General features: G+C 45.5%; 1 protein-coding gene across 3 annotated transcripts in view; it reads left to right on the top strand.

Moving 5' to 3' along the window:
* fshr (follicle stimulating hormone receptor) overlaps positions 1 to 26230 on the top strand; it is a 279828-nt gene that overhangs the window by 180526 nt on the left and 73072 nt on the right. For all 3 annotated transcript variants that reach the window (XM_072508204.1, XM_072508211.1, XM_072508221.1), the window contains one exon: positions 13924 to 13998. In XM_072508204.1, coding sequence (XP_072364305.1) covers positions 13924 to 13998 — 75 coding nt within the window. The remainder of the gene's footprint in view (positions 1 to 13923; positions 13999 to 26230) is intronic.

Below are 26230 nucleotides of genomic sequence, written 5' to 3' on the forward strand. Positions count from 1 at the left end.
CGGAACTGTAGTTGTCAGGCGGTATCGGCTGTCCAGCACACGGAGCTGCTGATCAGGGACGCCTATGTCGCTGGCATAAAATCTAACAACATCTGCCAGCGCCTGCTAGAAGGGGTACACTCGGCCTCCAAGAGATAGTGCAGCTCTCGAATTCGCTGGAAGTGGCCTTCCATAACATGGATGCCTTCACCTCCGACCATGCCGCACCCTCGTGGATGTCATGGGCGCTGCCATCACCCGATCTGGGTGCATCGCAAGCCTGTGCCGCGCATCAATCCGCCAACTCCGGAGGCCCGAGATGCTACTTCTGTGGCCAGAGTAAGCACCCCAAACAACGTTGCCCAGCACGTGCGTGATCTGCAACTGGTGCGGAAAGAAGGGCCACTTTGCCAAAGTCTGGCAGGCCCGACCTGTTCCTAAAGTTTCCAGACCCAGCAGCAGCAGCGCTGCGTGTTGCCTGTCGGGACTGCCCCCATCTACCACGTCATCCGCCACGTGCGACCCGTGGGGGCCGCCATCTTCGACGTCCCCACCACGTGCGACCCATGGGGACCGCCATATTGGAATCACCCCGCCGCCTCCCGGAACCCTTGCTCACCCAGTCGTACGCTGGCCTCCGCTACTCTCGACCAGCCCACCCACCTTCCGAAGCTCGCCTCCATGTGTTGTCAGAACACCTACAGTTGGGAAGGGAGTTTCAGGATTTTTACCCAGCAACAGGAAAGAAACACCGATATAGGGCTCGATTCATCAGATACATTTCAAAGTGTCATTTAGGCCGAGTTTGCGGGGGTGTTTCCCACTGACCTTTTGGGTGAGATCTGGACCTGGATTCACACACAGTTAAGTCAATTTTTGGGCCTTGGGGAATTTCTCCCTGGTCCAGCCCATACGTAGGGCACCATTCTCCGGCCTCGCGCTCTCGCTCAAGTGAGAGGCCAAAACCGAGATCCACGATGCAACCGGCCCGCTTCGGTAGACAAAATCGGGATCTCGCCGTAGTGTGGCGGGAAACCAATTATCACCCCTTAAGCCCCATTCCCATACAATCGATGAGAGCCACCCAATATCCAACGGCCTCCCATTATTCAGCAGCCTCCCCAGCAAGTGCTCACACTGGTTCACGACGTCGGCACCATGAGTGAAGGTGTTCAAGGTGCCACGCAGTCAGTGATGGCCATTGCTGAAGTCTGGGCAGAATGTCTGACTGACTGCGAGACACGGCCCCATCAGAGGGGTGGAACTCAGGGGAGCTGGTGGCCACCGTCGCCACTCCATGGGACGGGTCCATCTGGACACACAGACGATTCTGAAAAATGTGAACCTGGCGGAAGGACTTCTGTGGGGAGTCGAGGAGGTGAGTAGTCATCTTTGCTCACAGGCAACGAGCCTGGGTGTGCTGGCCTTGCCACCCCAGTGCTCGGCTGGGGGTGGGGGGACCCTCCACAGGGATGGGCCGCCATGGAGGTGGGGTGGGGGGGCTGCTGGGGGGGAAAACGCCCGCGGCACCACCATGCCAACCCCTGGATCATGTGTACGCGTTCCAGGGGCAACCTCTGCTGAGGCCCCTGGCCATGTGGCTGAAGGCTATTGCTAATAGAGAATTATCAATCATGCTAAGTGAGCACTTCACAGATGTCAAGTGGATTCCCGGGGGTGGATGGGCCAAGTCGCATGTGGGAGTCATTGCCTAGTATCCCAATCGCACCCTGGACGCTGTGCTTGAGCACTGCGGGAGGTCTCACCGCACACGCAACATCCGAACAGCCAGGGGATGGACACAGCTCCGGGGACATGACCACAGCCGGAGGGTGGCTAGGCACCATGGGGAGGGGGGTGCCTAGAGAGATGGGAAAAGGGTCCGGAGGTCAGCCTGCATTGCGGAAGGAAGTGACAGAGGCATCATAATGGTTGTGCAAAAACATGTTTAATGCGTTGTACAAACCCCACTCCCGATGCTGCCCCCCCCCCCCCCCCCCCCGCCCCCCACCCCACCCCCACTTCCGCCCCCGGTGCCTTCACTGATCCTCAACATACTTTGCCCTCCTAGCTCTACCTCTACGTCTAGATGTTTCACCAGGATTCACAACTGAGGTGAAGGCTTCCAGCTGCCTTCGATGCCACTGGCGGGCATCCTCTAGGGACTCTGTCGCCGGAGGGCCCCAGTTCACTTGTTGGCAGCACATATACAGCCGTGCTGCCCTGTCCTGTGTGCTGACTGCGAGACATGGCCTCATCAGAGGGGTGGAACTCAGGGGAGCTATTGCCACCGTCGCCACTCCATGGAGGTCTGGCTTGGCACAGAGCGCTCCCTCCTCCCGCTCAGTGCCCATAGGGTCCTGAGGTTCACCTTGGGATGGAGGAGCAGCTGGTTCGAGCCCCGGCTGCCCTGCATGATCTGGCTCTGTCAGCCATGGTTCCCCATGGTCTGTACCATCGTGTTGCCGCCTTCGGTGATGCTCCTCAGTGACTGGGACACATCCCCCAGTGACTGAGCCATGCTCTGCAGCACCTCAGCTCCCCGCTACCTGGCGCAGCCAGTCCTGGTGGCCCGCTCTCATCTCGAACAGGGTCTCAATGCTCGCGGCCATGGAGCACCGGGACTGGGCCACCTTCCTCTGGGACTGTGCCGCGTCCCTCTGTGACTGGCTCAGCTTAGCCAACGCCTGGGCAATGCCGTCGACGCCTGCAGCCATGACCCATTGTGACTGGGCCAAGCTCTGGATCGCCATTGCAATGTCCAGGTGGCTATGATACATAGCTGCCTGTGACAGGGCATCCCTTTACTGTTCCTCAGCTACCTCCCACACAGAGTGCCCCAGGCCTTGGACATCCTGTCCTATGGCTGATATATTCGCCCCCAAGGTTTCCACCATGGACTCCACCCGTCAGCACTTTGTCTCTGAAATGGAGAATCAAGCTCGAAGGGTTTGTGTTTTGAGGAGAGATTGAGCAATTTTGGCCTATACTCACTGAGAAGTGATCTAATTGAGGTATATGAAATTATAAAAGGTATTGACAAAGAAGATGTAGAATGGATGTTTCATCTTGTGGGGAAATCTGGAATGAGAGGTCATAGGTTAGGATAAGGGATAGCAGATTGGTACCAGAAATGAGGATAAATCACTCCTCTCAAAGGGTCATGAATCTGTGTAATTCCCTCCCCCAGAGTGCAGTAGATGCTAGGACTTTGAGTAAATTTAAGGAGGAGATGGACAGATTTTTAATTAGTAATCGATTGAAGGGTTATGGAAAACGGGCAGGAAAGTGGAGTTGAGGCCGAGAGGAGATCAGCCATGATTGTATTGAATGGCAGAGCGGGCTCGAGGGGCTGAATTGCCCACTCCTAGTTCTTATGTTCTATGTTCTTAAGGGAACACCACCACTTGTAAGTCCCCTTACAAATCACACACCATCCTGACTTGGAGTTAGATTGGCATTCCTTCATTGTCGCTGGGTCAAAATCCTGGAACTTCCTCCCTAACAGCACTGTGGGTGTTCCCAAACAACATGGACTGCAAGTGGTTCAAGAAGCCAAGTCATCACAATCTTCTCAAGGGCAAGTGAGGATGGGAAATAAAAATGCTGGCCTGGCCTGCGACACCCATGTTCCGTGAAAGAATAAAAATTAATCAGACACAAACTGTAACTCCTTAACCATCTATTGACCATGAAGACCAAGTGTCTCTCATGTGTTTTCTAAATTCTTTTATCTGTGCTCCTGTGTGGCTCTCCCCCTGTTCTGTTAATTGCAAAGGAGGCAGGCTGCTCTATGGCCTGGGATAACCATGGTGGCTGTGCTCTGGCTGCCGGCACTAGCTGAAGGATTCCTAGACAGGTACAAGAGCGTGCTCTATCATCCAGGCTCATTGAGACACTGGTGTCACTGGCAGAGGGGCTGTGGAGTCGTTATCTACAGTTGAAATGCCCCAGGAGAAACCTACAGGTGCATAAAACAGCCACTTAGAACATAGAACATAGAACAATACAGCGCAGTACAGGCCCTTCGGCCCACGATGTTGCACCGAAACAAAAGCCATCTAACCTACACTATGCCATTATCATCCATATGTTTATCCAATAAACTTTTAAATGCCCTCAATGTTGCCGAGTTCACTACTGTAGCAGGTAGGGCATTCCACGGCCTCACTACTCTTTGCGTAAAGAACTTACCTCTGACCTCTGTCCTATATCTATTACCCCTCAGTTTAAAGTTATGTCCCCTCGTGCCAGCCATATCCATCCGCGGGAGAAGGCTCTCACTGTCCACCCTATCCAACCCCCTGATCATTTTGTATGCCTCTATTAAGTCTCCCCTTAACCTTCTTCTCTCCAACAAAAACAACCTCAAGTCCATCAGCCTTTCCTCATAAGATTTTCCCTCCATACCAGGCAACATCCTGGTAAATCTCCTCTGCACCCGCTCCAAAGCCTCCACGTCCTTCCTATAATGCGGTGACCAGAACTGTACGCAATACTCCAAATGCGGCCGTACCAGAGTTCTGTAAAGCTGCAACATGACCTCCCGACACCGGAACTCAATCCCTCTACCAATAAAGGCCAACACTCCATAGGCCTTCTTCACAACCCTATCAACCTGGGTGGCAACTTTCAGGGATCTATGTACATGGACACCTAGATCCCTCTGCTCATCCACACTTTCAAGAACTTTACCATTAGCCAAATATTCCGCATTCCTGTTATTCCTTCCAAAATGAATCACCTCACATTTCTCTACATTAAACTCCATTTGCCACCTCTCAGCCCAGCTCTGCAGCTTATCTATATCCCTCTGTAACCTGCTACATCCTTCCACACTATCGACAACACCACCGACTTTAGTATCGTCTGCAAATTTACTCACCCACCCTTCTGCGCCTTCCTCTAGGTCATTGATAAAAATGACAAACAGCAACGGCCCCAGAACAGATCCTTGTGGTACTCCACTTGTGACTGTACTCCATTCTGAATATTTCCCATCAACCACCACCCTCTGTCTTTCAGCTGGCCAATTTCTGATCCACATCTCTAAATCACCCTCAATCCCCAGCCTCCGTATTTTTTGCAATAGCCTACCGTGGGGAACCTTATCAAACGCTTTGCTGAAATCCATATACACCACATCAACTGCTCTACCCTCGTCTACCTGTTCAGTCACCTTCTCAAAGAACTCGATAAGGTTTGTGAGGCATGACCTACCCTTCACAAAGCCATGCTGACTATCCCTGATCATATTATTCCTATCTAGATGATTATAAATCTTGTCTCTTATAATCCCCTCCAAGACTTTACCCACTACAGACGTGAGGCTCACCGGTCTATAGTTGCCGGGGTTGTCTCTGCTCCCCTTTTTGAACAAAGGGACCACATTTGCTGTCCTCCAGTCCTCTGGCACTATTCCTGTAGCCAATGATGACATAAAAATCAAAGCCAAAGGTCCAGCAATCTCTTCCCTGGCCTCCCAGAGAATCCTAGGATAAATCCCATCAGGTCCCGGGGACTTATCTATTTTCAGCCTGTCCAGAATTGCCAATACCTCTTCCCTACGTACCTCAATGCCATCTATTCTATTAGCCTGGGGCTCAGCATTCTCCTCCACAACATTATCTTTTTCCTGAGTGAATACTGACGAAAAATATTCATTTAGTATCTCGCCTATCTCTTCAGACTCCACACACAATTTCCCATCCCTGTCCTTGACTGGTCCTATTCTTTCCCTAGTCATTCGCTTATTCCTGACATACCTATAGAAAGCTTTTGGGTTTTCCTTGATCCTTCCTGCCAAATACTTCTCATGTCCCCTCCTTGCTCGTCTTAGCTCTCTCTTTAGATCCTTCCTCGCTACCTTGTAACTATCCACCGCCCCAACCGAAACTTCACACTTCATCTTCACATAGGCCTCCTTCTTCCTCTTAACAAGAGATTCCACTTCCTTGGTAAACCACGGTTCCCTCGCTCGACGCCTTCCTCCCTGTCTGACCGGTACATACTTACCAAGAACACGCAGTAGCAGATCCTTGAACAAGCCCCACTTATCCAGTGTGCCCAACACTTGCAGCCTACTTCTCCACCTTATCCCCCCCCAGTCAAGTCTAATGGCATCATAATTGCCCTTCCCCCAGCTATAACTCTTGCCCTGCGGTGTATACTTATCCCTTTCCATCATTAACGTAAACGTCACCGAATTGTGGTCACTGTCCCCAAAGTGCTCTCCTACCTCCAAATCCAACACCTGGCCTGGTTCATTACCCAAAACCAAATCCAACGTGGCCTCGCCTCTTGTTGGCCTGTCAACATATTGTTTCAGGAAACCCTCCTGCACACACTGTACAAAAAACGACCCATCTATTGTACTCGAACTACATCTTTTCCAGTTAATATTTGGAAAGTTAAAGTCTCCCATAATAACTACCCTGTTACTTTCGCTCATATCCAGAATCATCTTCGCCATCCTTTCCTCTACATCCCTAGAACTATTAGGAGGCCTATAAAAAACTCCCAACAGGGTGACCTCTCCTTTCCTGTTTCTAACTTCAGCCCATACTACCTCGGAAGAAGAGTCCCCATCTAGCATCCTCTCCGCCACCGTAATACTGCTCTTGACTAGCAGCGCCACACCTCCCCCTCTTTTGCCTCCTTCTCTGAGCTTACTAAAACACCTAAACCCCGGAACCTGCAACATCCATTCCTGTCCCTGCTCTATCCATGTCTCCGAAATGGCCACAACATCGAAGTCCCAGGTACCAACCCATGCTGCCAGTTCCCCTACCTTGTTTCGTATACTCCTGGCATTGAAGTAGAGACACTTCAAACCACCTACCTGAACACTGGCCCCCTCCTGCGACGTCAAATCTGTGCTCCTGACCTCTATACTCTCATTCTCCCTTACCCTAAAACTACAATCCAGGTTCCCATGCCCCTGCTGCATTAGTTTAAACCCCCCCAAAGAGCACTAACAAATCTCCCCCCCAGGATATTTGTGCCCCACTTCTCCTCCTATGAAAGACACATTCATACTTCCCTGCTGATCCGAGATGGACGAGAAGGTGATGGAGACCCCAGGCACCTCGTCACCCTCTCTGCATGTCACTGCAGCTTTGAGCTCATGGCCAAGGTAATGGTATGCAGGTTGCGGGCAGACCCTACATTGACTAACTGGTCTACTGAATCTGACTTTCCAGGAGAGTTGCCAATCTCTCAATGGAGGAGGCCATTTGCATAGACGAGAGTGAAATAACAACACTCATGCCCTGAATGGAATCCTCCACTGCCTGATCCATGGTGCACGTATCCTCTGAAGCTCGCACTAAATTTTCAGCATCTGCCTGGCAGCTCCAGAGACATGTCATCAGCCTAAGGCACAGCATGGACTTGGCCTCCCACACTCCTCCAACCATCAGGGTCTCTAACAGCTTGTCACATATGAGTGTGGTGCTGTCACGAGGTTGTGATCTCAATGCTCACTGAAGTGAAAATATTTGCACTGGTGGAAGGTGTGGGGTATGATGTGACACTGTACTGTCTGAGGCACCCTCTTCATCCTCAAAGGTGAGTGAGTGTTCCTTGTAGACAGCAGCTCTCTCTTCCTGTGTATTGACCTGTTCCTGCGGGAGAAAACAGTGATGTATGTATAGTGGAGAACAAACACCATGCATTGTAGTTGTTATGGGGGACTTTAACTTTCCAAATATTGACTGGAAATGTTATAGTTCGAGTACTTTACATGGAACCGTTTTTGTCCAATGTGTGCAGGAGGGCTTCCTGACACAGTATGTAGATAGGCCAACGAGAGGCGAGGCCATATTGGATTTGGTACTGGGTAATGAACCAGGACAGGTGTTAGATTTGGAGGTAGGTGAGCACTTTGGTGATAGTGACCACAATTCGATTACGTTTACTTTAGTGATGTAAAGGGATAGGTATATACCGCAGGGCAAGAGTTATATCTGGGGGAAAGGCAATTATGATGCGATGAGGCAAGACTTAGGATGCATCGGATGGAGATGAAAACTGCAGGGGATGGGCACAATGGAAATGTGGAGCTTGTTCAAGGAACAGCTACTGCGTGTCCTTGATAAGTATGTACCTGTCAGGCAGGGAGGAAGTGGTCGAGCAAGGGAACCGTGGTTTACTAAAGCAGTCGAAACACTTGTCAAGAGGAAGAAGGAGGCTGATGTAAAGATGAGACATGAAGGTTCAGTTAGGGCGCTTAAGAGTTACAAGTTAGCTAGGAAGGACCTAAAGAGAGAGCTAAGAATAGCCAGGAGGGGACATGAGAAGTCTTTGGCAGGTAGGATCAAGGATAACCCTAAAGCTTTCTATAGATATGTGAGGAATAAACGAATGACTAGGGTAAGAGTAGGGCCAGTCAAGGACAGTAGTGGGAATTGCGCTTGGAGTCCGAGGAGATAGGAGAGGTGCAAAATGAATATTTTTCTTCAGTATTCACACAGGAAAAAGAAAATGTTGTCGAGGAGAATACTGAGATTCAGGCTACTAGACTAGAAGGGCTTGAGGTTCATAAGGAGGAGGTGTTAGCAATTCTGGAAAGTGTGTACGTAGATAAGTCCCCTGGGCCAGATGGGATTTATCCTAGCATTCTCTGGGAAGCTAGGGAAGAGATTGCTGAGCCTCTGGCTTTGATCTTTAAGTCATCTTTGTCTACAGGAATAGTGCCAGAAGACTGGAGGATAGCAAATGTTGTCCCCTTGTTCAAGGAGGGGAGTAGAGACAACCCCGGTAACTATAGACCAGTGAGCCTTACTTCTGTTGTGGGCAAAATCTTGGAAAGGTTTATAAGAGATAGGATGTATAATCATCTGGAAAGGAATAATTTGATTAGAGATAGTCAACACGGTTTTGTGAAGTGTAGGTCGTGCCTCACAAGCCTTATTGAGTTCTTTGAGAAGGTGACCAAACAGGTGGATGAGGGTAAAGCAGTTGATGTGGTGTATATGAATTTCAGTAAAGCATTTGATAAGGTTCCCCATGGTAGGCTACTGCAGAAAATATGGAGGCATAGGATTCAGGGTGATTTAGCAGTTTGGATCAGAAATTAGCTAGCTGGAAGAAGACAAAGGGTGGTGGTTGTTGGGAAATGTTCAGACTGGAGTCCAGTTAATAGTGGTGTACCACAAGGATCTGTTTTGACCACTGCTGTTTGTCATTTTTATAAATGACCTGGAGGAGGGCGTAGAAGGATGGGTGAGTAAATTTGCAGATGACACTAAAGTTGGTGGAGTTGTGGACAGTGCGGACGGATGTTACAAGTTACAGAGGGACATAGATAAGCTGCAGAGCTGGGCTGAGAGGTGGTGTAGCCACCTGAGTTGGCCAAGTCCCGATTTAAAATGGCGACGGCAAAGGCTGAAGGGAAATTCAGCCAACACAGGCAGAAACCAGCAGGTGCAAATTTGCTGTGTATTTAACTCTGCAAAGGCCCAGACAGCATCGATACTAGCAGCCATCTGCATAATTATGTAGCAACCACCTACATACTAATAAGCAATCCCCGGGAACAATAGCAACATTTGGGACAAACAAAACTAAGCCAGACTCCCCGGCGCCAGCAGGAGCCAACACAAAAGAGGTTAACGGATACCTCAAGACCGCCCATCGATCAGGGAACCGCTCCAGTATTGGAGAAATAAAACCAAGCAATTGGAATGAAGTACAATCACCTAGAACCAGGTACAGGGTCCGCCCCGAAAGGTGGGAAGCCCCTGGGGACTATAAAGTTAAGCCCCCAAGTTCAAATTGGCCCTTCTTCTTGACCGGGTCACCCAGCAACGCGAACCAGCATTGACCGTGACCGGTCCAACTGCCGCCGAGAGATCGTAAGTCTTAAGTCAACGCTCGCTACGAGATAGGCGCTCCTAGCTATCAATCCTTACCAACTTCGAATCCCGCAGACTCAGACCCCGAACGAAAGGCCATTTGTTCCCCTGACCTGGTGGGCCAGTCTGAAGTTACGTACACGCCTGTTAGTTGTAGAAGTAGCTTAGACGTAGAATTTGTGCATGAGTAGCAATTACTGTGTATAATAAATGTGCTTTGATTTCAATCTTACGAATCGGTGTATTGAGTTATTGGTCATTACTCAAACTTGAACCTCGTGGCAGTATCATAAAAATACCTGGCGACTCGAGAGCCCGGAGTGGTTAAGCCACTTCTAGTTTGGGTCCCGTCAGAATGTCGCCAGTAATATGTTGCTAACTTTTGGTTGGTTCACTTGGCTCTGTTTTATAACCTTTGCTCTCGAATCGCCAGGTATCTTTGTGATACAGCCACGAGGTTCAAGTTCGAGTAATGACCAATAGCTCAATACACCGATTCGTAAGATTTAAATCAAAGCACATTTATTATACACAGTAATCGCTACTCATGCACAAATTCTACGTCTAAGCTACTTCTACAACTAACCGGCCTGTACTTAACTTCGGACTGGCCCACCAGGTCAGGGGAACAAATGGCCTTTCGTTCGGGGTCTGAGTCTGCGGGATTCGAAGTTGGTAAGGATTGATAGCTAGGAGCGCCTATCTCGTAGCAAGCATTGACTTAAGACTTACGATCTCTCGGCGGCAGTTGGACCAGTCACGGTCAATGTTGGTTCGCGTTGCTGGGTGACCCGATCAAGAAGAAGGGCCGATTTGAACTTGGGGGCTTAACTTTATAGTCCCCAGGGGCTTCCCGCCTTTCGGGGCGGGCCCTGTACCTGGTTCTAGGTGATTGTACTTCATTCCAATCGCCTGGTTCGATTTCTCCAATACTGGAGCGGTTCCCTGATCGATGGGCGGTCTTGAGGTATCCGTTAACCTCTTTTGTGTTGGCTCCTGCTGGCGCCGGGGAGTCTGGCTTAGTTTTGTTTGTCCCAAATGTTGCTATTGTTCCCGGGGATTGCTTATTAGTATGTAGATGGTTGCTACATAATTATGCAGATGGCTGCTAGTATCGATGCTGTCTGGGCCTTTGCAGAGTTAAATACACAGCAAACTTGCACCTGCTGGTTTCTGCCTGTGTTGGTTGAATTTCCCTTCAGCCTTTGCCATTCGCCATTTTATAACGGGACTTGGCCAACTCAGGTGGCTACACTGGCAAATGGAGTTTAATGCAGGAAAGTGTGAGGTGATTCATTTTGGAAGGAATAACAGGAAGACAGAGTACTGGGCTAATGGTAAGATTCTTGGCAGTGTGGATGAGCAGATAGATCTCGGTGTCCATGTAAATAGATCCTGAAAGTTGCCACCCAGGTTGAGAGGGTTGTTAAGAATGTGTATGGTGTGTTAGCTTTTATTGGTAGAGGGATTGAGTTTCGGAGCCATGAGGTCATGTTGCAGCTGTACAAAACTCTGGTGCGGCCGCATTTGGAGTATTGCGTGCAATTCTGGTCGCCGCATTATAGGAAGGATGTGGAAGCATTGGAAAGGGTGCAGAGGAGATTTACCAGAATGTTGCCTGGTATGGAGGGAAGATCTTATGAGGAAAGGCTGAAGGACTTGAGGCTGTTTTCATTGGAGAGAAGAAGGTTAAGAGGTGACTTAATTGAGGCAGACAAGATGATCAGAGGATTGGATAGGGTGGACAGTGAGTGTCTTCTTCCTCAGATGGTGATGTCTAGCACAAGGGGACATAGCTTTAAATTGAGGGGAGATAGATATAAGACAGATGTCAGAGGTAGGTTCTTTACTCAGAGAGTAGTAAGGGTGTGGAATGCCCTGCCTGCAACAGTAGTGGACTCGCCAACACTATGGGCATTCAAATGGTCATTGAATAGACATATGGACGATAAGGGAATAGTGTAGATGGGCTTTAGAGTGTTTTCACAGGTCGGCGCAACATCGAGGGCCGAAGGGCCTGTACTGCGCTGTAATGTTCTATGTTCAATGATCTTTGTGTGGTGTTGTTTTCTTCTTGGTTATTTGACAGGTTTCTGTCATCCAATTTATCAATGATCTGCCAGTCTATCATGGTATTGGATTCATCAACCATCAGTGGCGTCGTATTGAGCTTTTCAACCGTGTTGCTGATGCGATGATCATCATATCCAAATAACTCAGCCATGTCTGAGTAGTATTCTTCAATAAATAAATCATCCTCTTCAGTTTGGGATTTGTTATTGTGCTCTTCACTTTTAATTAACAAATCATCTTCTTTAGTTTGTGGATTTGTTAGTGTGCTCTTTACTTTTTATGCTGCAAATTGGTTGCTCTATGGTGCTGTGAGAGTTATTTTCAACTGTTTGTTGAAGTTCAGGCATTGTTCTTCCTTTCGAGGTAAAATATTTGAGTTTTGTAGCTTTAAAACTATTATTTTTAATTTTCGGGCAGTTTCCCTTTAAGTGGGCGTGTTCAAAATCTTCTGATGTCATGACGCTCATGACATCATGTGTAATCATCGATTGCGCATGCACAAATCGAACTTCCTCCAAAGTGTGCCCTTTTTTCAACTGTTCATGCGCAGTTTCTCGCGCGTGCGCAGAACAGCATTTTGCTGGTTTGCGTCTTTTCTGGATGTACGCAACTGCGTACTGCTCTCGCTCAAGATGAATGCCATCCAAAACATGCTTCATCGAGTGCGATACTGTCTCTACCTTATGGTATGTTTTCGTGCCATTTTTCCGTTGGATAAATTCAAAGTACTGATTTCTTTTTTGTTCATGCGATACGCACTTTTATATCGCGGGTTTTAGAGTTTAATCATTTTGTTGTAAAAGTGATTCCTTGAAACTTTCAGCACATAGTCCATAAACTAATTGATCCCTGATTATTAAGCCTCGTAAATTAGCAAAATTACAGGCTTGTGCTAGTTACTTGAGGTCTTTAACAAAATTAGCGATTGGCTCAATGTTTCTCTGGAACCTACTATGAAATTGAAATCTTTCCAAGATCTCATTAGTCTGCATTTTGCAGTGGTCTTCAAATTTTGCAATTATCACATTTAATTTAGTTTTGGCTTCACCTTCCAAGTAATTCAAGGAGTTATAGATCTCTACAGCTTGCTGACCTGGCAGGAACAGTAGCAGTGCCCCAGAGACTGTTTAAACATTCTCCAGTTACTACTTAAGTAACCGGTAGTTTTCAGCTGCCGTGGAGCTTGAACGTGGTTCATCAAATCGGTTGGTCATCGAGGATCCAAATGCTGCAAAGTCTTCCACAGTCAAGCAGTTGGTACATTATTTTCTTTCTTTTTTGTAACCTAATTTAACTGGTACTGTTTTTTAAAATCAATTAACCTGGTACCATGTTATATTACACTTCTAGTGGTATGTTATGTTGTACTACTGAATGTAATATATGTTACTCAATACTGTTGTTGATGAGATTCTCTGAATCTTGATGAGAAAGACTCAAAGTCGTCCAGTAATTACAAAAGATTTATTGACTAACTAAAACAATAATATTGTGAGTTCTTTACTTTAATATTTATACTAGCAATCAGGTTAACAAGATCTAAATGCAGTAACTATGGTTATCTAGACTAACACTCTGAGCTAATCTATACTTCTATCCCCTCGTCACAATACACCCAAAAGAGACGGGAACTCAGAATGAGTCTGGCTTTATACCCTGTTGGTGCTGTCCTCTAGTGATCTCTTCACTGTTCTGATTCTACATTAACCCTTTGTGTACATGCAGATATGCAGATCATTACAGATTGGAACTTGAGGAAAATAAACGTACGGACTACAGGGAAGGAGCAGGGGAATGGGACTAACTGGATTGCTCTATAAAGTGTGAAAATGGGTTCACTGAGTTGAAAGGCCTCCTACTGTGCCATAATGACTCTCTGATTTTATGTAATAACTGTAATAAGAATTCCTACGGCAATGTGGAAAATAATATTGAAATCTCTAGAAATAGCGTTGCTCCCACTTGCGTTATATTAATTTTTAATCTCATTTTTATGGTTTTTTGCATATGACAGTTGGGTGCTACAGAATGATGTTCTGAAGAATATTGAAGAAAAAACCTTTGTCAACTTACCCTATCTTAAAGAAATGTAAGTAACTGCACTGTGTAACCAGCTTTGGCTGGAGAATTAAAAAATACAGTATTTGCTTGAAGGTCCTTTTATCATGACATTCAGTATTAAAGTTTGTTTGTGTTAATGTTTATTTGTGTAATGCATACAAGGTGAACATTTTGTGTTGTAGATTAATGCTTAAGAACTTAGACATACGGGCTGTGTACTTTCCAATATTTTCACCATCATCTGATCCAGTGATTACAAAATAGCCTAATTTGTGCAGCGTGATGTTTTAGTCAGAAGATGTTCAATACGACGATGCTACAAGACAGCAATAAATCATGTTGTAAATTACTAACTGGCGAGAGCCAAGCCAAAGCTGTTACTGAATATAATCAGAACATAGGTATGTGTTTGTCCTTCATGTCATATGCATGGAATTAATGGGGGTGAAACTTTTTTTTGCTGAATGAAAAGTGGACGATGGCAAATAGACAGCTTGCTTAATGCTTTAATATAAACTTCAGCGGAGGAGAAAGTCAGTCAGAATGTAAAATGGGCTGCAATTCACTTACACTCATTGCGTACTATGACCAAAAACCAGTTCTACTCTCCGTACAATTCATAGTGAACAATGGGTGCAATCCAACAGTCACGCTGAGACCGAAAAGCAGCTCGCCACGGCACAGCCGGCCGGTAAAAGCCAGGAGTCCCCGTTCCCGGGATCTACCTGGCTCGCAATACCTCGCAAGGTCTAAAGCGATATCACGAGATGTTGCGATGTAAATCCAGCCCATTGTGGGTGGGGTCACTGATTAGCAAATCTGCATATTAAACCAAAACTGCTAGTCTCACTTTAATGGGCAGATTCTTAAGTTATCCTCAGCGTGGGAGCTATCTTTTTCACCTCGGAGACCTCGGGCCATCACCATTAGCACAGGTGTCCACAAACGGGGACCAGACGGAAAGGCTCTCGTGGGGTTTCCCAGGGGCTTGAAGGCCTCTAGGTGCATGCCCTTTGGGCAGGGTGGTACCCTGGCACTGCTGGTGCTACCTGGATGCCAGCCTGGCACGAGAAGATGTCCCAGTGGCACTGCCATGGTGCCATATTGGCACTGCCATTGGGCCATGCTGACATATTTTGTGCACTGGCGATCGGGTCGGAGGTGCCCCATACGGGTGTTGGGGATGGGGGTGCGGGGGAAGAATCAGGGACCCTCCCATAGAGTGTTGGGGCTTGGGGGTTCGGAGGTCATGTGTGGGGCCTTGGAGATTGGGATGCCATTTAAAAATGGCGCCCGATCTCTTGCTGCATTGAGAAATTCCGACAAGCGGAGCTCCTCCGTGCACAAAACGGGGCTATGTGCGGCCTCGGCCACACGTTCCCTGCTTAGGCCCCTTATCTAACGTGGATGGAGTTTTAGAGTAATCGAGATTTACAGCATGGAAACAGGCCCTTCGGCCCAACTTGTCTATGCTGCCTAGTTTCTATCAATAAGCTAGTCCCAATTGTCCACATTTGGCCCATATCCCTCGATGCCTATCTTACCCATACAACTGTCTAAATGCTTTTTAAAAGACAAAATTGTACTGGCCTCTACTACTGCCTCTGTCAGCTCATTCCATACACTCACCAAGGACCCTTTTGTATCTCTACCCTCTCACCTTAAATCTGTGCTCTCTCGTTTTAAATTCACCACCTTTGGTAAAATATGTTGACTATCTTACCTTTATCTATGCCCCTCATTATTTTATAGACCTCTATAAGATCACCGCTAAGCGTCCAATGCTCCATGGAAAAATGTCCCAGTCTATCCAGCCTTTCCTTATAACTCAAACGATTAAATCCCACAAGCATCCTCGTAAATCTATTCTGCGCTCTTTCTAGTTTAATAATATCCTTCTATAATAGGGTGACCCGAACTGTACACAGTATTCCAAGTGTGGCGTTACTAATGTCTCGTACAACTTCAAAAAGATGTCCCTATTCTGTATTCAATGTTCTGATCAGTGAAACCAAGGATGCCGAATGCCTTCTTCACCACCCTGTCCACCTGTGATTCCACTTTCAAGCAGCTATGAACCTGTACCCCTAGATCTCTTTGTTCCGTAACCCACCTTTCCAGTTTGCTTTCCAGAAGAGTTTAAACCTGCTGGTGAGATGGGAATCTCAGGGGAAGCCAGTTTTATTCAAGTAAGGATGCAGATTTCTGGGCCATACCCTTGGAAAAGAGGTTTTTGGTTTCCGGGATTTTGTTTTTGAATTGGAACAGTTAAGGGGGAATTCATTAAGTGTTATACATAGATTACTGTAGCTGTGGGGTATCCTTATGTTTGTAATTGATAACAACTCTTGCTATGTGTTTATATAAATGTTAACTAAATACTTAGAATAAAGCTTATTTTGATTAAAGTGTCTGGGAAGACTGTTGAATCACACCTCAAGTGAAGGCTCTTGTACTCATCACGGCCAGATTCAACAAAGTTATAGGCCAGGTGAACTCCATAATATACTTTGGAGTTTCTAAACCCTGGTCCATAACACCGACAACCTCTATATTCTTCAAAGGATACACTTGATCCCAGCTTCCTATGCATGTCATATGCCTCCTTCTTCCTTTTGACCCGTACCTCAGTATTCCAAATCACCCAGGCTTCCCTATTTCTACCAGCCTTGCCCTTCACTCTAAAAGGAATATGCTTACCCTGAACACTGGTTAACACACTTTGAAAGCCTCCCACTTACCATCCGTTCCTTTGCCTGCAAATAGACTTCCCCAATCATTTTTTGCAAGTTCCTGTCTAATACCATCAAAATTGGCCTTGCCCCAATTTAGAATTTGAACTTTTGGGCCAGACCTATCATTCTCCATTGCTATCTTAAAACTAATGGAATTATTGTCACTGGTTCCAAAGTGATCCCTCACCAACACTCATGTCACCTGTCCTTCCTTATTTCCCAAGAGGAGCTCAAGTTTTGCCCCCGCTCTAGTCGGGCCATCCACATACTGAATGAGAAATTTATCTCCATCCAAACCCCTAATGCTAGGCTGTCCCAGTCAATGTTGGTAAAGTTAAGTCCCAAACGATTACCACCTTTTTCTTTCTTGCAGCTATCTGTAATCTTACATATTTGCTCCTCAATTTTCACTGACTATTTAGGGGCCTAAAGTACAGTCCTATCAAAGTGATCGCTCCCTTTTAATTTTTCAGTTCTCCCCATATAGACTAAGTGGGTGAACCCTCGGATATATTCCCTCTCAGTACTGCTGTGATGTTCTCCCCAATCAAAAACACAACTCCACCTTCTCTCTTACCTCCTGTTTTATCTTTCCTATAGCATCTGTACCCGGGAACATTGAGCTGCCAGTCCTGCCCCTCCCTTAGCCATGTCTCAGTAATAGCTATAATATCCCAGTTCAGTGTGCCCATCCATGCCGAGTTCATCTGCCTTGCTCGTCAGGCTTCTTGCATTGAAATAAACGCAGTTTAATCTCGACTTTCTTTGCTCTCTGCCCTGCTTTCTCAGACCATCTGTCCGGTCATGTTTTGTACACTCTCCCTGTGTTTTATTTCTCTTAGCCTTTCTGGACCCATTCACTGAGTTCACCACAGTTTCTGTATTCTGTACTGTGACCCTTTTTTCAATTTTGACTTTGGTTTCGCTGCCTTTCACTTTTCCCCTTACTGCCATGTGATTCTCGGCGCTGTGAGTGCCGGGAAGCATGTGGCTAAACGCGCTCGCTGTGGGACTTTGTTCGCTTTTAGTTGAATCGCGCCCAATGTCTGTGTCGGAACTACTGTTCCAGTCGTGCCAGCCTCAAAAATGTTCTGGTATCTATTAACTTCTGTGCTCATGCTATTTTCAGTTCAGAAATAGGTGCAATGAGCCTGCCTGCTACCCTTAAATCCTGGATTGTTGACTTGCTCTTCATCCTATGGTAGCAATATAGCCACATACCTCACCTGGAATCCACAAGTTGCATTTTTTTAACCACAGGTCATAAGCCAGTGCACCAGTCCTATCCAGTTTTTCCATTTATATTTCAGGAATGCCACACAATTATTAACATCTGGCTGCCCATAATTAGTTCAGTATAGAATGGAGATCAGCCATAGTTGTATATGGCTCCATACCAAACTGGCTGCACCAGTACAACAATTGAAGAGGCGATCTCAGTGCAGATTTTGAGAGTGAGACTCGGGGAACTGCAAGTCCTGGATTTGGACCATTTTAGCAACTCCAAAATTTGTCTTTATCACTTTGTCTATTCATATTTTGCTTCTCATAACAAAGTGAATTACAGCTACTAAAAAGATATGAGCTGCAGCATGTAGAATCTATTTTGTAGCTTTCAGGTCAGAAACTTGCATTATCACGTTCATTAATCTAACTGCAGGCAGTTTTGGCTATAACATAGATTGTGACGTAACAAATTTAGACCTTTCTAAATCAGACCAAGACCCAGATTTTTGCTGTCAGGTTGGCTGCACAGACATGGGGAATCCCTGGCTCCACAAATCCAAACTTTAAAAATTGCCATCCAGACATTGGATTTCCAGTCCTTTGAGGGAGGGGAGAAGGTGTGGGGACTGCAAGAACTGAGGGGAATGCTGGGGATGGAGGCTGATGAGAGGCTGGGTGGAAGGCCTGCTCATCATAAGGGCTCCTGCACTGTGTCCTATATATATAAACAAATAAAGCATGCAACATCCCTCAACCCTCCACACACCCTCCTTGTTCCATCCATGACAACTCATGACCCCCTACCCCCACCCATACGCCCTCTATGCTAATCTTTTTGGCCCCTATAAACATCCTGGGTGCTAACAATGACCAGAAACCTAGCTAGATTAACCATATATATACTGTGGCTACAAGGGCAGGTCAGAGGCTAGGAATCCTGCAATAACCTCCTGACTCCTCAAAGCCTGGTCACAATCCATAAGGTACAAGTCAGGAGTGTGATGGAATAATCTCCACTTGCCTGAATGTATGTAGCCCCAACAACACTCAAGAAGCGTGATACCATCCCGGACAAAGCAGCCTGCTTGATTCGTATTCCATCTACAAACATTTACTCCCTCCGACACTCATGCTCTGCAGCAGCACTGAGTACCATCTAAATGCTGCACTGCAGGAACTCATCAAGGCTCCTGAACCTTCCAATCTCACAACGATCAAGTAGGGCAACGACAGAAGATACATGGACCACTGCCAGATGGAAATTCTCTGCCTAGCCACTCACTACCCTGACTTGGAAATATATATCTGTTCCTTCACTATTGCTGGGTGAAAATCCCAGATCACCCTCCCTAACAGCACCATGGGTGTACCTATACCACACGGACTGCAGTGGTTCAAAGAGGCAGCTCACCACCACCTTCCCAAGGAAAATTATGGATGAGCAATAAATGTTGGCCTCGCCTGTGAAGCCCACATCTCTTGAATGAATCCAAAATAAATTATACCCCATTCCAAACATTGCCCTCATCCACCCATTATGGGTCCTCATGCACCCTTGACAAAGTATTCTCCCAAACAACCCCATGGCCCCTTATGCCTCCCATGCCAAGCTATGCCCCACCTGCCCTCCCAGCCCTTTATGGCTCCTATGACAACCTATACCTTTCCACCCACTCATCATGGCCCTTTATAGCTCCCATGATAAATCAATGCCGACCCATGCCCCCTGCCCACCACATTTTGAACCTTACACCGACCATTCCAACTCACTTCATATCCACCATAAGTAGATCTCTGAAATCAGAAAAAATAAAGTTCTTAATTTAGATTCCTTCACCTAAATAAGCTTTATAATCACAATCATTTCATTCAAGTGCACTACCCGTTATATCAACAAGCATTGGCATTCATAGTTCTATATCAAAGAGTCTGTAGCCACTTGTAGCTGGCAATCAATCTGTTAAATGACAGGTACCCTACAGCGATAATGAATGTTGTAAAATCAGTAATGCATCATTAAATCAACAATGAAAGCCTCAGGATCCTATAAACAGACAGAATTAAATCGCAAGCACATTTTTCTTTGCAAAAACTCCAAACATTTCTTTTCAAAGATTTAAAGGGTAGGGAGTTTAAATGCCTTGACAACTTGACATCTCACTTTAACAGCTCCCTTTAACAGGTGGATTTGACAGATCACCTTGACACTTTTGACAGCTCAATCTGACAGATCCTGTTGATACTTTTAACAGGCCCTCTTGACAAATACTTCTGACAGTTTTGACAGTTCTGTTGATAGTTCCAGTTAGCTTGACATTTATGTATTTTCACTTTTACCAATTACAAAGGGCTCAATATCATCCCGAAAGGGCAGCTGACTGCCCCCAAACGAATATCTGGCCTACACCAAAGGGCATATTACCTCCCCCAAATGTGACCCTGGATCAGATGGGTACCCAGACTGCCCAAATGATTCCTCCATGTTCAGACCTGCTCTTAAAGAATCTACATGCTTTAGATTTCACCCTCTGAGGCTGCCGAAAGTCTACTTTGCTGGAGGCAGCTGGTGATTTAATTGTCCAATTGTACAACTGTAAACTGCAAATACATGAAACGTACCCTACCCCCACTTAAAACCCGACAAAAATGGGAAGTTCCGTGTTCGGAGACAGGAGTTGTGATTTTTGAGGCAATTCTGCTATATTCACCATGAGATATTTTTCATTGTGACAAAAATCTCCACATTTAGTGACAATTGCAGTCATAGTCTGTTAGTTTTTGAAAATAACTTGTACTTTATTCCTCAATGCATTGCAGAAATAGTTTTTAGTCTATCAGCAAACATTAGTTTCTTACTTGCTTGTTTTGCATTTTTACGAGTGTACTCCAGCTATGCGTTCTGGCAATACTTTTAGTTTCATGCATTCTGCAGTTGTACTTGCTTAATTTCTTGTAATCTCTTCTCAGTGGCTGGGAGTGTTTGATACTGAGCGAAGAGTATATTTCTACTTCCTCAATAAAATTTAAATTTTCCAGTTTAACTCCTTCCACTGAAATTCATGACAATGCATCTTTAGTTGTCTGGTATTTCCCTTGAATGTACTCAGTAACCGAATCGTAACTCATAAGACTCAATCTAAAATGTTGAATTCTTGGTGGCATTTTTGCAACTTAATTTAGGTTAAGAAAGGTAACTAAATGTTGGTGGTTAGTTGAAATTTTAAACCTGAGTCCCATGACATAATCAGAGAACGTCTCACAAGCCCATATAGCTGTTAATGTTTCGTTCTCGACATCACACACCCCTTCTCTATGTCCATGAGAGACCTTGAGGAGATATAAACAGGCCTTTCCTGTCCACCTTTTTGAATCTAAAGCAGCACTACACCCAAGTCTTGAGATGATGGAAATATTGCTAGAATTGTTAGCAACTCTGGATCGTAGTGCTCCAGGATTTCTGGTGATATTAAGAGATTTCTGATCTTATAGAGTTCATAGAATCTCTCCAGTGCAAAAAGAAGCCATTTGGTCCATCAAGTCTACACTGCCATTTTGAAAGAGATCCCAACCTCAGCCGACTCCCCGCCCTGTCCTTTTAATCCTGTAACCCCACCTAATTGAGTCAAGTCCACACAGATTCTGATTGAACCATTGAACTTTTCTGCTGTGAACTCCACTTTGTTGGTATGATTACAGGAGATTCCCCGGATATGGAACGGCTTCATGCTTGCATAAGAAGGACCAGAAGGATCAGGTCAGTGCTCAGTCTGCACAGTATGATCAATAGCAGATATTATTGGTATCAATGAGACTCTGTGTTCATCTGAGGAAGTCCTTCAGGAATTTGATTCATACGAGTCTTCGAAAAATGTGATTATTGAGTGAACAAGATGTAATAAGAGGCAAAAGTCATGTGAATTAATGGACTCATGTATAAATGTTCTGGACACACTCATAGAGAATTGCGACGATAGGATCCTCAGAGAATAAATACACAATCACATTATGGTTAGGGTCATTGATGAAACACTATCAGATCTTTTGTAAATGAGGGAAGATTTAACTCTCACAAAGTCTGTACAAATAGCGCAACAGAGTGAGTTTAGGGAGCTAAACAAAATGGTTGTTTGTGGAGAAAACCGTGTCGCTTGGACAAAAAAGACAAAACGCAGTGAAGCAAAAGCCTGCAAAATTGTGAAAAACGCGCCAACCCACCATCTTGCGATGCAGTCGGTATGAAGGGATGAATATCCAGCACCCCTTGGTATTACATGTGTTTAATTATGCTCTTGACTTTGTCCAGAAGTGGGCAAGGTACCTTTCTCACTGTATAGAGGCATATAGGCTTAATGTCTGCCCTTAAGAGTGATGTGATATTCCGTTTTCAGCTTTCCTAAGCCTGAAAATAGGGCTGAAAATTAATTCCTGAATATCTCACTGGATTTTTCGTCAGCAATTTAATTAACCTTGTAAATCCGCTTCAACTGCAAGCATACTTTTCTGTTCAGTAATGATGGCTCCTGATTCTTTATCACAAAGGCGGGTTCCATAATTTATTTATCTTTGGATCTTAATCTTGCCAAGTATTGACCTCGTACTTATAGTATAGTCCCTCCTGGACCTTGCAAGTAAATAGAGGATGATTGTAATGTGATATTTTCAAGCCATTTCATGTCATCAAATAACGCTGAAACAACTGCCCCAGGAGCTAATTTGAATTCTGTGGGGTTGCCATCAACGTCTAATTTAAGGCTCTAATAATTGTTCCCTGTTTCACTAAATTCCTCTCAGAAAATTATTTGTTTTGCCTGTGGCTCTTCCACTACTTAAATTTATTTTGTTTCCTTGTTATCTCTTTCTTCCTATGAGCTACAGGAACTTTGGATCTGCAGACTATTTTAAAATGTCCAAACTTCCGACAGTGGTTGCACTCAGCTCCATTGCTGGATATTCATCCCTTCATACCGACTGCATCGCAAGATGGCGGGTTGGTGCGTTTTTCACAATTTTGCAGGCTTTTGCTTCACCGCGTTTTGTCTTTTTTGTCCAAGCGACACGGTTTTCTCCACAAACAACCATTTTGTTTAGCTCCCTAAACTCACTCTGTTGCGCTATTTGTACAGACTTTGTGAGAGTTAAATCTTCCCTCATTTACAAAAGATCTGATAGTGTTTCATCAATGACCCTAACCATAATGTGATTGTGTATTTATTCTCTGAGGATCCTATCGTCGCAATTCTCTATGAGTGTGTCCAGAACATTTATACATGAGTCCATTAATTCACATGGCTTTTGCCTCTTATTACATTTTGTTCACTCAATAATCACACTTTTCGAAGACTCGTATGAATCAAATTCCTGAAGGACTTCCTCAGATGAACACAGAGTCTCATTGATACCAATAATATCTGCTATTGATCATACTGTGCAGACTGAGCACTGACCTGATCCTTCTGGTCCTTCTTATGCAAGCCTGAAGCCGTTCCATATCCGGGGAATCTCTTCCTCCATTTGTTCCAGTGTTGAGCATGTTACGAACCTTCTCCACTTTGGGAACAGTTCTGGGAGTGGCAATGAAGATTCCTTTAGTTTCCTAAGCTCTGATTCAGTAGCTTGGCTGTGATCTGTACTTATCGCATTCTGGATTTCTGATCTATGGGCCTGCTTGCATCTGCAGCACCCATTCTCAGTTGAGTCTTCAATCTTTCTTCATGTCCTTTACCAGGTATTGACAGATCTCTCTGGTCCAAAGGAGGCGGGGTTGCATTGTTCGTAAGGAATGAAGTTAAATCGATAGCAAGGAGTGATATAGGATCAGAAGGCATAGAAACTCCGTGGGTAGAGTTGAGGAATAGCAATGGTAAAAAGACCCTGATGGGAGTTATGTGCAGTCCCCCCAGAAGTAGTCAGGATGTGGGGCAGAAATTAAATTAGGAGATGGAAAAGGAATGTAAAAAAGGCAATATTACAATAATCATGGGGGACTTCAATATGCAGGTGCACTGGGAAAATCAGGTTGGTAGTGGATCCCAAGAAAAGGAATTTGTGGAATGCCTAAGAGATAGTTTTTGGAGCAGCTTGTGACAGAGCCTACTAGGGAACAGGCAATTCTGCATTTGGTGATGTGTAATGAGGCAGACTTGATTAGGGAACTCAAGGTGAAGGAACCCTTAGGGAACTGTGACCACAATATGATAGAATTTACCCTGCAGTTTAAGGGGGAGAAGCTGCAATCAGATGTAATGGTATTACAATTAAATAAGGGTAACTACAAAGACATTAGGGAGGAGTTGTCCAAAGTTGATTGGAAAAGGAGCCTAGCAGGGAAGACAGTGGAACAACAATGGCAGGAGTTTTTGGGGGTTATTCGGGAGGCACAACAGAAATTCATTCCAAGGAGGAGGAAACATGCTGAGGGGAGGACAAGGCTTCCATGGCTGACGAGGGAAGTCAAGGACAGCATAAAAGCTAAAGAAAAAGCATACAAAGTGGCGAGAATTTGTGGGAAGCCAGAGGATTGGGTAGCCTTTAAAAGCGAGCAGAGGAAACTAATAAAGCAGTAAGGGGGTAGAAGATGAAGTATGAGTGCAAGCTAGCTAGTAACATAAAGGAAGATAGGAAGAGTTTTTTTCAATATATAAAAGGTAAGAGAGAGACAAAAATAGACATTGGACCATTGGTAAATGTGGCTGGAGAAGTAATAATAGGAAACAAAAAAATGGCAGACAAACTGAATAGTTACTTTGCATCAGTCTTCATAGTGGAAGACACCAGTGGGATGCCAGAGCTCCAGGAGAACCAGGGGGCAGAGCTAAATGCAGTGACTATTATTAAGGAGAAGGTTCTGGGGAAACTGAAAGGTCTGAAGGTGGATAAATCACCTGGACCGGATGGACTACACCCGAGGGTTCGAAAAGAGATAGCTCAGGAGATTGTGGAGGCATTAGTGACGATCTTTCAGGAATCACTGGGGGCAGGAAGGGTCCCAGAGGAATGGAAAGTGGCGAATGTAACACCCCTGTATAAGGGAGGGAGGCAGAAGATGGGAAATTATAGAGATCTTAGAGTCTGTTATTAAAGATGAGATCGCGGAGTAATTGGAAGTGCATGATAAAATAGAATTGAGTCAGCATGGCTTCATCAAGGGGAGGTCATGTCTGACAAATCTGTTAGATTTATTTGAGGAAGTAACAAGGAAGTTAGACAAAGGAGAACGAGTGGACATGATTTATTTAAATTTCCAGAAGGCCTTTGACAAGGTGCCACATAGGAGACTGTTAAATAAGTTAAGAGCCCATGGTATTTAGGGTAAGATCCTGGCATGGATAGAGGATTGGCTGACTGGCAGAAGGCAAAGAATGGGGATAAAGGGTCTTTTTCAGGATGGCAGCCGGTGGCTAGTGGTGTCCCTCAGGGGTTGGTGCTGGGACCACAACTTTTCACAATATACATTAATGATCTGGAGGAAGTAACTGAAGGCACTTTTGCTAAGTTTGCAGATGAATCAAAGATTTGTAGAGGGGCAGTTAGTATTGAGGAAGCAGGCGGGCTGCAGAAGGACTTGGACAGGCTAGGAGAGTGGGCAAAGAAGTGGAAGATGGAATACAATGTGGAAAAGTGTGAGGTTATGCACTTTGGAAGGAGAAATGGAGGCATAGACTATTTTCTAAATGGGGAGATGCTTAGGAAATCAGAAGCACAAAGGGACTTGGGATTCCTTGTTCACAATTCTCGTAAGGTTAACGTGCAGGTTCAGTCGGCAGATAGGAAGGCAAATGCAATGTTAGCATTCATGTCGCGAGGACTAGAATACAAGAGCAGGGACGTATTTCTGAGGCTGTATAATGCTCTGGTAAGACCCCATTTGGAGTATTGTGAGCAGTATCGGACCCTGTATCTAAGGAAAATGTGCTGACCTTGGAAACATTCCAGGGGAGGTTCACAAGAATGATCCCTGGAATGAAGAGCTTGTCGTATGAGGAACGGTTGAAGACTCTGGGTCTGTTGAAGTTTAGAAGGATGAGAGGAGATGTTATTGAAACTTACAGGCTACTGCGAGGCCTGGATAGAGTGGAGGTGGAGAGGATGTTTCCACTTGTAGGAAAAACTAGAACCAGAGGGCACAAGCTCAGACTGAGATGAGGAGGAATTTCTTCAGCCAGAGAGTGGTGAATTTGTGGAACTCTTTACCGGAGAAGGCTGTGGCAGCCAAATCACTGAGTGTCTTTAAGACAGAGATAAATAGGTTCTTGATTAATAAGGGGATCAGGGGTTATGGGGAGAAGGCAGGAGAATGGG

This window comes from Scyliorhinus torazame, chromosome 1 (genome assembly GCF_047496885.1).
Source record: "Scyliorhinus torazame isolate Kashiwa2021f chromosome 1, sScyTor2.1, whole genome shotgun sequence".
In the NCBI taxonomy this organism is placed as follows: Eukaryota; Metazoa; Chordata; class Chondrichthyes; order Carcharhiniformes; family Scyliorhinidae; genus Scyliorhinus; species Scyliorhinus torazame.